Source organism: Notamacropus eugenii, chromosome 1 (assembly GCF_028372415.1).
Source record: "Notamacropus eugenii isolate mMacEug1 chromosome 1, mMacEug1.pri_v2, whole genome shotgun sequence".
Taxonomy (NCBI): domain Eukaryota; kingdom Metazoa; phylum Chordata; class Mammalia; order Diprotodontia; family Macropodidae; genus Notamacropus; species Notamacropus eugenii.
In genome coordinates this window covers 487968025-487981807 of record NC_092872.1, presented here as the reverse complement: position 1 = coordinate 487981807, position 13783 = coordinate 487968025, and the positions used below count along the sequence as shown (strand labels likewise).

Genomic DNA, 13783 nt, shown 5'->3' with positions numbered 1-13783 from the left:
TGGCCCCTTGTTCCACTAAACCATACTATCTCTTCAAATTCCCACCTCATAAGCCAAGGACGGGGGAGGGGGCATTTGTGTCAATGGTGTCTCTGTTGTATAGATAAGGAAACTGAAGGTCGGAGAGACTGAATAACTTGCCCAGTATTACTTAGCAAGGACCTGTCAGAGGTAGGATTTGAATATATTTGAACAGTATAGAGGTAGTCTAGCTCTCTTCCCAGCACATCAAACTGTGTCTTATCAGTCTGCCTAGCACATAAAGCAAACACCAAAACTCAGACATTCAAATACATACTCTCCTCCAAATTACAGCAGTGCCCTTGTCTTCAGGAGCCTCAACTGAGGAACTGTCTTTAGAATCAGTTTATAGAGTATACAAGTTACCAACCTCAACACACCCAAAGACACTTGGGCTCTAAAGTGGCATCTGCCCACCTTGGGTGCCAACTCGAGTCATCAGACTCACCTCTAAATGATCTGGCTCTTTCCCAAAGTCGAATCAACCCTCAAAGCATGAAGTTGTGCAACTATTAAAAACACTGAAAGGACATGTGACAGGGCTCCTTCAGGATGTTTTTCCATTCACAACAAAAACACTTGGTGGGATGAGGATGGCAAGAGGAAGGGAAGAAGAAAAGTTTCAGGATAATCTAAATGTTGAAAAATCCAGTTTCCAAAGCTACTCTCTGACTATTCTTTTCTTCAGATAATTCAAACAACTGAGTCCAGGGGCTAAATACTGACCTTGTTTGGGAATAGATGAGCTTGGAGAACAACTCTTGGGTTCTCTTCTAGTGTTTTGTTTTCTTTCCCAAGGCAATAACACCTCCTTTCAATGTGTAGAGCCACTGAGGCACCATCCTGAACTTGCCAAAATCACCTATTCTGCTGCACGAAGTTTGGGTTTGGTTTTTGGTTTATTCCTTTCTCTCCTTTGTGAGCTTAAACAGTAGCCTTTCGGATTATCTCGAGGTGACTGAGGACATCACTAAACACTGCAGTAAATTTTTAAAATAAAAGTTTTTTTTCTCCTTTTAATTCAATTTCAAAATGATTTGGCTTGGCTTAATTATGAACTACAGGTTTTAAAAATCTACTTATTAATAATAATAGTTAGCATTAATCTAGCTCTTTAAAGTGTGCAAAGTGCTTTGCAAATTTCATCTCATTTTATCCTTCCAATAACCCAGGAAGGTAGGTGGCGCTATTAGCCCCATTTATTTTAGGGGTTGTTGAGGGAGCTGATTTTTCCAACAACAAAGTTACTTAGGTATCTTTTCATTTCCTCTTCTGTCGTTGCTAGTTTCAATTCTCCTTCATCATTCTGGGAGGCTAAAAGCATAATACAAGGTTTCCAAGAATATATTCATTGACATTGTTCAGTTATCCCTTTAGCGGTTTCCTACCTTCCACTTGGGGACAATGAGACATTCCAAGGAAACATTCATGGCTGTCAAAGTTCACTATGGGATTTCTCTGTTAATTATTATAGCCACACGTTGATTACATTTTCAATACTTACCCTATGTCCCTTCTCTCCAGGCAAACCAGCCAACCCATCAAAACCACGATCACCCTAAAAGGCAAAGAACAAAGGAAGTCAGTTCAGATTCTCCATCTCTTGAACACCATCTCTCCTTCACTCTCCAGACATTTGGATAGCAGGGTCAATTCTTCCCTTTACTTTAGGTAGTATGCAAAACTATATAACCAATGCTTCAGTACAAGGATCATGCATCCAATGTACGGCTTAATAATGAATACACAGGATCCAGCTTTCTTCCCCTACCCCATTGTATACCCAGAGGTCCCTAAGATCCTTTCAGATGGTCTGTGAGGCATAATCTATTTTTATAATAATACTAAGATATTACTTGCCTATTAAAAGATTCCTCTCCTTTCTCACTACAGATCTGTGTGAGGCTGGACTCTCTTCATACACTTCAATCAAAACAATATATCATAACAGATCGAACATAGAAACAGCTATGAAAATACAGCCATCATTTATGAAGACAGATATTAAAGATTTGTAAATTCTTATAAATATTTTTGGGTTTAGAAAATATATTATTTAGAAAATATCTTTAATAGTATTTATGTTAACTACAATATTTATGTTAACATGTTTATTATGTTATTATATTTATGTAATACCTATTACATATTATTTGTTACATATTTATTGTTTTAATTGTATATCATAATAGGTTTATTATTGTCATTTTAAATCAATAAATACATATTTTTAAAGTTTATTAGTTTTAATTTTTGAAATACAATAAATATTGATAGATGCAACCTATATAAGCAAAAACTCTTTGGGGTCCTCAATTTTTAAGAGTATAAAGGGATTTGGAGACCAAAAAGTTGGGAAAACCACTGGTCTGCTCCATTATCTTTCATTTAAAACATGGAAAAACTTGAGTCTTAGGTGATTTGCTCAAGTCATCCAGTGAGTAAGAAAGATGAGAATAAAATTTAGATTTACTTCTGAATTCTCAATCCGCCGCCTTTCTCACTATACCACGCTGCCTCTTGGAGTGTTGGAATGGGGCTGAACCTCAATGTGTGCTCGGTAACGAATGGGAAGGAAGTAAAATGGGAAATATCCTAAGCCCCAAAACTTTAGATATAAATATTAAAAACTGAAAAGAAAAAAAAAAACCTAGAGAGGAAAGTGTATCAAAGAGAAGGAACTGGCAGGGTAGGAGGCTACCGAGAAGGCAAGGAAGAGAAGCATTAAGGGAAGGTCACTGGATTCGTCAGTAAGAGATCACCAGTGGTTTTTGTAAAAGGGTTGTCTTTAAATGATGAGGTTGGAAGGCAGATTGTAGAGACTTCAAAGAGTGAAAAGAAGGGAAATGGCAGCATTTCTCTCTGCCCTGAAGAGGTCACCCCTACTCCCTTTAGCTCTCTTTCCTCAGTGTGCCTAGTTCAACCTCTCTTAGCTGCTTGTTGGACTCACGGTCACTAGAGCAGTCTCTCTGATAACATTATTATAGGAGGGGGGGGAGGGGGCGGGGAGGGGAAGAATATGCTACTTCTTGACTCAAACCCTTCTTCCCCTCCAGTTACAGACTCAGGGGTCTCGCTCCTCAGATAAGATCCTCAAAATACCTAAACTCAGAAGCGCTTCGAATTCTTTTCACCATCTTGCTGCCTTGCACCTAGGTTATGTGTTTCATTGCTTAATTGATTCAATTAAAAATGTCTAGGAATTGTTCAAAGAAAAAAAGAAATATCATGAACCCCCAAAGATAATTTCAGAGTCCATTTCAACATACTGCATTATCCATGCATACATATATATGTATATATACATATATATATATATGTGCGTATATGTTTGTGAGCTTAGGACTTTCTAGAATTTTCTCTGGAGTTAATCCATTTAGGTTAGATTCCTTTCTTAAAAGCATGTCAAGTACCACTTCCTTTTCTTGATCAGTCCAGTTACTAGTACTCTCCACAATGAAAGTATTTTGTATTATTTGATATGTATTTTTATATTTTGCATTTATTTATTGTCTCGGAACATGTTGTAACTGCCCACAGACTTCAGTAGAATGTAAACTCCTTGACAGCAGGTAATATACTTGGAGGGAAGGGTGGTTTTTGGACTCTCACGGCCTAACAAAATACCTTATATGTAGCAGGCATTCAGTATATGTCTTTTGAATCTAATTAAATTGAACTGAATGCAACAACAACTTCCACACTATAGCTTTTGCACAGCAGTTATAGAAAATCTATTTAATGGTTCTCTTTGGGGTATATCAACTTTCAACTAATTCCAAAGCTTCAAGCTGTCAGAAATACATCTACATATGCATAATATATATATACATACATATGTACATGATACATATAGATAATAAAGTTCTCAAATGCATTTTATTATGAAAATAAAAATGATGATGGTAATAAGTTCCTAGTCATGATTGGAAAACACTGATTAATTTTATCAAAAAGCAGCTCTAAGATAGAAAACATAACAGAACCTCAGAGATTTAGAAAGGACCTGAGAGATGATGTAGTTAAACTCCCTATCCAATGCAATGGAGCCCTTTCTATGATATCCTCCCCTGATGTAGCATTTGGAATGCCCTTTTGGAATCCACTTGTCATATATTAGGGTATGTTATGATCTTTTATATTTGTGTCTTGTTTCTTTACTAGCTTAGGGGTCCTATGAGCTCTTCTTACCTAAACTCCCTATCTCCCCCGTAGACTAGGCAATGATACAGCAGATGCTTCAAATATATCTAGACCCTATTAGGGAACAATTAATTCCCCTGAAATAGTCACATGTATTTGAGTTCACACGAAAATAAGTTATAATTAAATAAAATATGGTCATCAATTCTGCCCAGTGGAAACATACAGTGAGAATTCAAAGAATTAGACAACTTCAGATGGTATGGTCTTTGTGCAAATCAGAACCCATTAGCCAGCCTCTGTACTAACACTTCTAGATTAATTTTTTATGAGCAAAATAGCCGAGAGGTTGTTTCACACCAGATTAACTGGCTACGGAGGGAAAATCATGAGTGAGAGTTAAAGAGTTCTGCCTACCAGCTAACCCAAGAAGAGTTGCTGCCCTACTCAGCAAAGAAGATGCCCCTCACTGACATTCAGCTGAGGTCTAAAAATGCAGCCAGAATTCTTATAAGAAAACAAAGATTCCCTCTGAATCAGACTGAATGGCAGAGACACCATAAAACTATCACTAACCAGCAACATCTTCCTCTGCACCAGGGTAGGGGAAAACAAGGCTAACATCAAGATCATTTCAGAGGCATGGTGGAAAGAAGAAACAAAGGCCTTCTAGCTATTAACTGAAGGCATGAGAATGATGTTTTTGTGTCTTCCCCTGAGGTCCTAGAATGCATTTAACTAACATCCAATATAGTTAGCTCTCCCTCTCTTTCTCTCTCTCTCTCTCTCTGTCTCTCTTCTCATCCACACCTATTCCTCCTTTAAATGTGATGGACACTCATTAAGATTTTAGAGGTTAAAGGGGCCAAAAAATAATATAGCCTAATTCCCCTCATTTGACAAGGAAAGAAAACGGAGTTCTAAAGACATTAAGTTGATCAATGAACACTTACTAAGGGCTTACTATATGACAGAGACACTGTGCTAATGCAGAGGACATTTAGAAAGGCAAAAACACTCTCCCTACCCTCAAGGAGCTCACATTCTAATAGAGGAGACAACACACAAATAATCTGGTTATATACAAGATATGTGTGTATATATACTTACATATGTACATATACATATTACATATACACAAGTGTATAATGATATGTATATATATGCACTTATAAATATATAGGTATATATAGGCATATATATATATATATATATATATATATATATATATACAATACACTTATAGGTAAATATAGGCATTTACACGCATCCTTATTGTTTTGTAATATGGATGTATGTGCATATACATATGTGTATACATACATGTGAATATTCTTCTTTTGCAGCATACAAAAGGCCATATGTCTCATGATCTGAAGAGAACATATTATGCTTCCCCTGGCACATTACATTATGTCCTCTGGGGCAATATCTTGGGAATTTCCCAGCATCTTTAAGTCAAGCTGAGGCAGTTTCTAAGCTGTAGCTTTTCTTACGGTTATTTTGAAGAAATTTTGATCTGTACATTTATGTGTGTGTTTTTCTCAGTGGCAATGGCAACCCCCTCATGCTGAACATCCACATGCAGAGAAAGCAGCACTTGGCCTTTTGAATAATAACGCCAACTGTTCCTTTTTGTAATGGAATACTCCCAACAGATCTTATGCCTTCTCTTTTACACCCAATGGAGTAATGTGGGCAGATAGAGCTCTCTTCTTCTTCTGTGCCAAGGTACTATGTAAGATGCTCCCATGAGATCAAATATCAAGCAGAAAATATTAAGAAGAGATACCAACCTTGGGTCCAGTTTGTCCAGGCATTCCCCTAGCACCATCACTTCCAGCTCGCCCCTGGAATAGAACAGGAGAAAAGGGAGAAGAGCCCTCTAAGACATTTAATAGGAAATTTGTAATTAATTTCTGTGAAGGTAAAGTCAAAGCATTCACACAGGACTTTCAGGCTGATAGTGTGTCCCCATGGAGAGAACATAGAGCTAGGCATTATGAGATAGAAATGCTAACCTCTGCCACAAAAGCACAGTATGAATTTAGATGATTCACTCTTTTTGAGACTCAGTTTCTTCATGTGTTAAAGAGAGCTAACAACAAATGGCCCAGTAGATAGGAAAAAAGTGCACTCTGAACAATCATTACTTTTCTTTGTGAAAAATCATCGTTAGCTCTCTCTCACCAACATCATTTCTACATTGTGGAGAGTGGGGGAGTTTCAAGTCATAGAACACAGAACGTTTTAGTTGAAAGATGGGGAACCTGAGGACCAGAAAAGTGAATTACATATTCAAGATCATATACCTTGTCAGTGCCAGGGCCAGAATCAGAACTAAGTAAGTTCCTGACTTCCAGATCTTTTCATATACCACATGACCACTCTTAAATCAATAATTTCTCACTACCATCATTTTCAAGGTCTAAAAGCATGGCTTGGGTTTCCAGTGAGTCCAGTGATAGCAATAATAATAATTATATCATAACATATATCACATGCTAAGGCCTGCAGAGCTCTTTGTCTATACCATCTAATTTAATCATTATATTTTATAACACTAATATGACAAAAAATAGAGAAATCACATGAGTCACATTATCTTACTGACTTCACAAATGTATGTGTATATAGTCATCTTAAAAGCCAAGGGGTGAACCCATCTGTTGCTCAGTCATTTACTTAGAAATGCAGTCATTCTGACTTTTCTACATGAACACTGATTGAACTAGTCTATGCTAAACTTTGATTGCTGCAAGGAAAGATCAGCCCGAATAATAGATGTGGTCAAAATATGGGCTGACAGAGTACAGAAGTCTAATTTAATGGAGAAAATGGTAAGAGAATCATTTGTTGGCTTTCAAAATAATCATTTTGCTAAATTCACCAAGGAAAAAGAGTTATGTTAACCTATGCACTTTTAAAAAATTAAGCAGAATTTGCAAAGAGCTGAGATCTAGCCAATGGAAGATTTGACTTCCTGATGCCCCTTTGGTGCCCCACACCCTATCTTCCCAGGAAACAAGACACAGGAAAGCAGGATAACCAAGAAAGGAAAGAGTCAGGCGTCAGTTCTTTGTACTTGCCTCTATTGAAGGCTACTGAAAAAGTTATCATTTTCAAAAGGTGACAGTCATAGTTCTAAGTTCAGACTTGCTTCGTAGAAAACACAGAACTGAACCAGGTGAAAATACTAGGTGCTCTCCTTTCTAAGCACTTGTAAGAATCAAGGGCAATTAGTCACAAATGCTCATTCAATTTCACAGTGTGATGCTGATTTTGAAAACTTTTCAGATGCCTTTGTAGAACTATAATCACTTACCATCTTCTAGGTCTCACTGGCAAAGAGACCCTGTAAGCAGCCTTAAAGAACAGGCTACAAAGTAGCCTTTCTTCCATGATGCTGAGAGAAAAAACATTCTCTAAGAATTCATGCATCATTGTCATTGCACTGATTTAAAACAAAAATCAAAGCAACAAAAAAGAAAAAAAAACCCTTAATCCTACAAAAACCACCACAGGACATGATCACATCGCCTATGTATTTTCCCTCCCTTTCTACCTTTTGACTCCTGTAAGTGGGAAGACTTGTCAGTTTCTTTCCAGAAAATCTGGAGAGAAACATTTTCATACAGTAAAACATGAAGTAAACAAACTTTCTTTCTGTTCTTCATTTTCAGGAGAAACTGGCAAATGATTAGGAAAAGAAAACTATCCAAGATTTAATTAAAAGACAAAAGAAATTCCACAGGATGCCCTGTGTTATAAGATAATGGGTTGGTTAGGCCCAACCTCCTATGGCTTTTGTAACTATTATACCTTTATGCAAATTCACCCCAAGGCCCTGTAAGATTTTCAGTTATTAAAAGAAGATTGAATCATATTTGGGATATTCTACATGTTGTAAGAAATAAATGAACTATTCTATGTAAAATGTCTTGTAAAATCTTAAAGTACTATGTAGTATTCTTGTCATACTCATTATAATTTTCTTCCTTACTTAGGCATGAAGCTATCCCAATTCATTTCAAAGATTTTACAATGACGTTTGAACTAAACGGATTTTCTGATTGCTCTTCCATTAGTCAGAAATTCCAATAAATCAGAAGAGTATACCTTGAATATTCTGGATAAATGAGGGCTTACTAATGTGGATGGAATTACTATTTTAATTTATATATGCATGGCCAATTCAGCAGCCCTAATTTTGTGTTAAAAAGAAAGTGAATCAGAGCAATCCTCTGCAACTGAATTCTAACCTCAAATTCTCAGCTTCCGTAAAAGAGAAGCAGCCTAGAGGATTGAGACCCAGTACTTCAATGTCATCCCAAACTGGGGCTAGTGCTGGGAACAGAGGTTTGTCCTGAGAATATGCAGCTTTCTGGAGACTTGGCCATCATAATACCATGGCAGAGGCCCATGTGATAGAGATGGGTTGGACCTGCCACCTCCCTGGGATACCTTCCAAAAAATACTAGGAAAGGTCATTTGTACACATTAGTAGGAATTGCAAAGAAATACCCCATCTGGAATAAGACAAACAGGAAGAAGGACATGGTTTTCTGAGGTTCTTACATGGGTGGCCCTCACATATGTGATAGCATTGGCTTTAATTCAAGTTAGGTTTACTTTCCTAAGGATTAAGTGATTCTCCATTACAGTGAGTCATGGCTCCTATAATTTGTATCAGATAGCTGAACCATGGCATGGAGGCACCTCAGTGACAATGAAACACTTACCCTTCTTCCAGGCTTTCCTGCTGGTCCAGGCGGGCCTTGGACACCGCGAGGACCCTAATACAAACAGAAGAGGAGAGAAAACAGAGAATCAGTGAAATACACAGTATCTTCAGGGATAAGAGAGGATTGCTCCTGACTATAACCTATGACAAACACAAGGAGATGTTGTGCTGTTTAATCTCCCAGCCTCTAAACAAACGGACAAGGCTGGGACCTAGTAAAGGGATCTGCTCTACGGAGGGCTGGGGAGCAGAAGGATGAGAAACAGAATGTATAAAACATGTAAACATGTTTAAAACTGCTTGTTCCATCTCCAGATGTCAAAGTTATTTTTGATAAACTTCCAGCTTTGCATAAGGCAGCCACAATGTTATCTAATTTCCTCAAAGAGAAGCAGCTAATGGGTCATGTCATCATATTAGCAGTTGTAGTGTTCAATATTTTAGAGGCAGCCTCTGGCAAAAAGGGATTATTTTCATACATACCTGAGGTCCCATATCTCCTGTCTCTCCCTTTAAACCACCACTCCCAGGAGGACCCTAAGGAAACACATTCCAGTTATGCTCCAGTGGCAGAGACAAGGAAACAATATCAAGAAATGCTTTGATAAGAGGATAAATGGTGGAAGGAACAGTGAAAATCTGCCACATCGGGGTTGGCTTCATTTTATTCTATTTTATGCAGTGGGAATACTGGGTCATGAGAGTAGAAATATCCTTCTGGCTAATGTTCCTGACAGAATTCAGGGGGACAGGATTGCCCCCAAGGTACAGAAAAATGCAGTTCTTCATACCAAATCACAGAATCATGAAATAGTTTTCTATGCCTCTTTCATTCCTACTTCTTTCTGAGGAAGGCTAGAGAGGGAATTGATACTTCTAGCAGAGTTTGAACCAAGTGACCTCTGAGGTTCCTTCCAATAGAAAGATTCTGTGATTCCAGCAGCTCACCTTCTGCTATTCAGTGACTCACTCTTGCCCTCATCAACTCCTATTAAGGACTGTTAATTAAAGAGTTAGGCTTAAAATGTGAGCTCTCCAATGGGTATTTGCCATTTTTAAAAAGGGAGATGAAAGGGAACCTATCCCATCTAACCTATCCCCTCTTACCTCCCTTTGTCCTCCCCAACTTCCACCCAAATATTCCTGCTTAGTAGAGAGTATTCCTCTCTTCCTCCTCCCCCCTATGTCAAGGTGGGCCCTGTCACTGTGATTCAGCTGGGCCACAATATAGTGACTTTTGGAAACACAGGGCAACTTATAGTTGGCTACTAACTCTCAGAATCTCCCCCTTACCAGTGGAGTAATCAGAATCAGAATTCCTGGTTCATAGATGGCCCTACTATATTACTGTTATCATAGTGAGTTCAAAGTTCCATGAAAGGGACCTATTCTATAAGCCAAGTACTGAATCTCAATGCCAATAGTCTTATGTCTGCCTTACTATCAACTTACCACAGGGCCTGGTCTCCCAGTAAGACCCATTGGGCCTGCTGGTCCCCGTAGTGCCAACTGCAAAAGAAAGAAGAAAAATCTGTCAAATGTTCCTGATGGGTACATTTAATTGGACATGAAAAAGTATCTGGTGGAGAAGGAGCTGAGGAGCATAGCTGGTTCCTCCAAGTCCCTTCCAATGATCATTTTCATTTGAAGAGGAGCAGCCTCTAAAGACAGGGCTTTTAAAAAGGAGGGGTTGGAGGTACTCTTGGGAAACTTTCAAATCTATTGCTTACCGTGGGGCACTGGCAGGACCAGCTCAAGGAAAGACTGGGCATAGAATCTAGTTGAACTGAACAGCTCCCTTTCTCCCTCATCTCAACACACCTTGTTCTCTCCTGTTCAAGGTATTACCTATGCCTGGAATGACTTCCTTCCCCTTCTCTGCTTGTTGAGTCGTACTTACTCTTCAAATCCAAAATCTAACACTATCTCTACAAAGCCTTCTCTGATACTCCTAGTTGCTAATGAATAACCTTCACCTTATAGAGCCTTTTGGTTCCCAATGTCCTAATACACCTACCACCATACTGATGTATGTTACAGTTATCTGTGTTGATATGTCTCATTCACCTACAAGACTGTCAGTTCAATGAAGGTAAGGGCCATGTCTTAGCTAAACTTTTGGAACTTCTTCCTTACCCTGTACACAGCAGGTATTCTAGAAATATGTGTTACTGGTTTTCAAAGCTCTCAGTATCCTATTTTCTACACACATTCATGACTCTTTTCAACTTCAAACAGTGCTTAATGTCTCTCCTTTCCATAATTCCCTTGTCAAAAACCTGCTCTCCAGAAGGGCTCTGATCTCAGTCACTTACACCTGAATTAATTAATTAATTAACCTGAATGTCAGTTATAGTGTTCTGTCTCTCAAGGGAATTTGCATTTGAAGTTTATTCTCTTTGGGGAAACGCAAAGCTTTCTCTCCTGATTAAAGGGACTCTAGGTCTTAGACAAAAGTTGGGGCAGGGGGAGAGAAGATGGAGTCAGAGAAGGAAGAGGAGGAGAGGTGAGGAGAGAGAGCGTGAGTTTAGGTCTTTCTGGTGTTTCTAAAAGCACATCATGTGTACTCACTACCAATGTGCAAGAACAGCCAGGACTATGTGGTGTAGTAGAAAAAGTATTAGATTTGGAATAAAAAAATGTGGTTTGAGTCTCAGCTCTGCTACTTTCCTACCTGTGTGTGACCCTCAGTAAGTTACTTTTCTCTCTCTAATCTTCATTTTCCTTGTTCTACAATAAAGAGATTGGACTAGATAGCTATGGTTCCATATTACACCAACTCTATGACCTTATGACCCTATCCCATTTGCAGGAAGGTTACCTTTGTACAGATCCTTAAAGCCTGACACCAATCACTTCCTCCAATTTCCCACTTCTTGGTCATTCTGAATTTGAGCTTCCTTACTGGGTTTAAAGAGCACTTCACAGACTACCTCCAGAAAATACACACAACCCACCTCACCTGGGCACAAATCCATCATTTCTCCCCAGGATGCCATTTCCATTTAGGAAGGTTTTTGCTTTTTTTTTTTAACCATCCTCATAAGCACATCACTAATTCTGCTTAAACTTTAAAAAATACACAGATCAAAAATCAATATAGACAGCACCGGGTCCATAAATCCCCTCCTAGGTAATGGAAGCTGCCATGCCATACATTACATCAGTTGGACAATTTGTTCCATAGCAACCATTTGATACTTAAAATGTCCTGTAATTATCCATGCGCTCCAATAATTAACATCTACTCAGGGCTGCACTCAGAGCACCATAAATATTGCACAAACACTGGATTATTTAGAGCCTCCTTTATGACGTCCCATTAAGGGAGCCGCTCTGAAGGATCACCCACCCAGGCAGCATTTGCTCTTATCACGAGCAATCAGCAATCTGGAGATACATCAATTAAAAATGCAATTAGCTAATTGAGTGAAGCAATGAAAAACAAGAGTAATAAGAAAAGAAAAATCTCCTTTCTGGACTCCACTCCTCCTTGTGAATTTAGTGTACCATGAGGATGGTAGTTTTTTCTGTCTGGACATCTCTTTCCTTTCTCTTTCTCTCCTTCCTCTGTCCAGAGCTGATAGGAGACAAAACTCTGTAAACAGTCACAGTCTCAATGCTTTTCCAGTTGGCAGAATTGATCCTTAGCCCCATCTCCTCTCACTCATCCCTTTCTTCTGCTTCTCACTCGGGCACTTTCTCCTCTCAGTGAGCCTCTTCCCTGTACCCTCAGATAACTCGTGTACTACTATTCAATCCCCCGAAAGGCCGGTCCTCAGGAATGGCTGTAACTCTCACCCACAATGAGATGTACATGACTGATGGCAATTTAACAAGTTTTCTCTCAGAGAGGACCAATGGCATTGTGAGGGTGATATCTTGACTCTTGAGTCAATTGGATTTAAGCGAGGCAGAACTGTGCAAAATCGTCAGCCTCTCTCCTCCAGAGTCATCAGAGTCCAGGGCAAGACAAAAGTCAAGACTAGTGGTAGCCTGGGATGCAGCGTTTGACCTCAGCCTTTCAAAATTGAGATCTTTCCCAGGTCTCAGTTTGTCTGAGGCAATGCCCATTTAATGACTAAAGACTGGGTAAGAATTGGGGCAAGTGGTTAGTATTTTAATAGAGTTCAAAATTTTAAAGCTAAAAGAATTAGGATTGCTGTGATACAGTACGAAAGAAGATTTGATCTAGGGTCAGAGGGAAGGGAAAGGAAATGGAAGGGAAGAGGCAATTATTAAATGCCTACTCTATGTCAAATGTTGTGCTAAGTGCTTTACAAATATAATCTCACTTGATCCTTACAATCCTGGGAAATGAGACAGGGAGTGGTTGAATAACTTGCCAAGAGTCACACAGTTAACAAGTATCTAAGGTTGCATTTGAACTCAGGTCTTCCTGACTCCAAACCCAGTGCTCTATTTACTGTTTCACCTAGGTTCTCAGAGGATCTGGGTTCAAATTCTAGTTCTTCTATATACTACCTATTGACCCTGACCAAGTCACCTTACTGCTGGGCCTCTAGTTTCCTCATCTGTATTTGACTAGATGGTCTCTGTGGTCCCTTCCAGGTCTAAATCTATGATCACAGTGGGGATCTGAGGTATTAGCAAGCAAACAGGAGGCCTTTTCAATCATACACTAAAGTGCTTAAGCTACTTCTAACTTTTAATTGAGGGTGATGAAGGTGAAGAATGGAGATGTGAGTCTAGTTAAAGAAACACAAGCAGATTTTATTCCTATCCTTAGACATAATTTTTATTAGTTATTGTTTTTAAGGTCTGACACATCTCTTTTGTGTCTATTTCCAAATCTCTGTGAAGGTTGGCCTGTGTTATCCACCTGTGGGTGTGTTCTTTTCTTACCATGGAAAC

At 38.8% G+C, this 13783-nt stretch overlaps 1 protein-coding gene across 2 annotated transcripts in view; it reads right to left on the bottom strand.

Moving 5' to 3' along the window:
- COL5A1 (collagen type V alpha 1 chain) overlaps positions 1 to 13783 on the bottom strand; it is a 296840-nt gene that overhangs the window by 106732 nt on the left and 176325 nt on the right. For both annotated transcript variants that reach the window (XM_072632909.1, XM_072632910.1), the window contains exons 14-18: positions 10361 to 10417; positions 9392 to 9445; positions 8907 to 8960; positions 5961 to 6014; positions 1526 to 1579 (exon numbers count right to left, since the gene is read on the bottom strand). In XM_072632909.1, coding sequence (XP_072489010.1) covers positions 1526 to 1579; positions 5961 to 6014; positions 8907 to 8960; positions 9392 to 9445; positions 10361 to 10417 — 273 coding nt within the window. The remainder of the gene's footprint in view (positions 1 to 1525; positions 1580 to 5960; positions 6015 to 8906; positions 8961 to 9391; positions 9446 to 10360; positions 10418 to 13783) is intronic.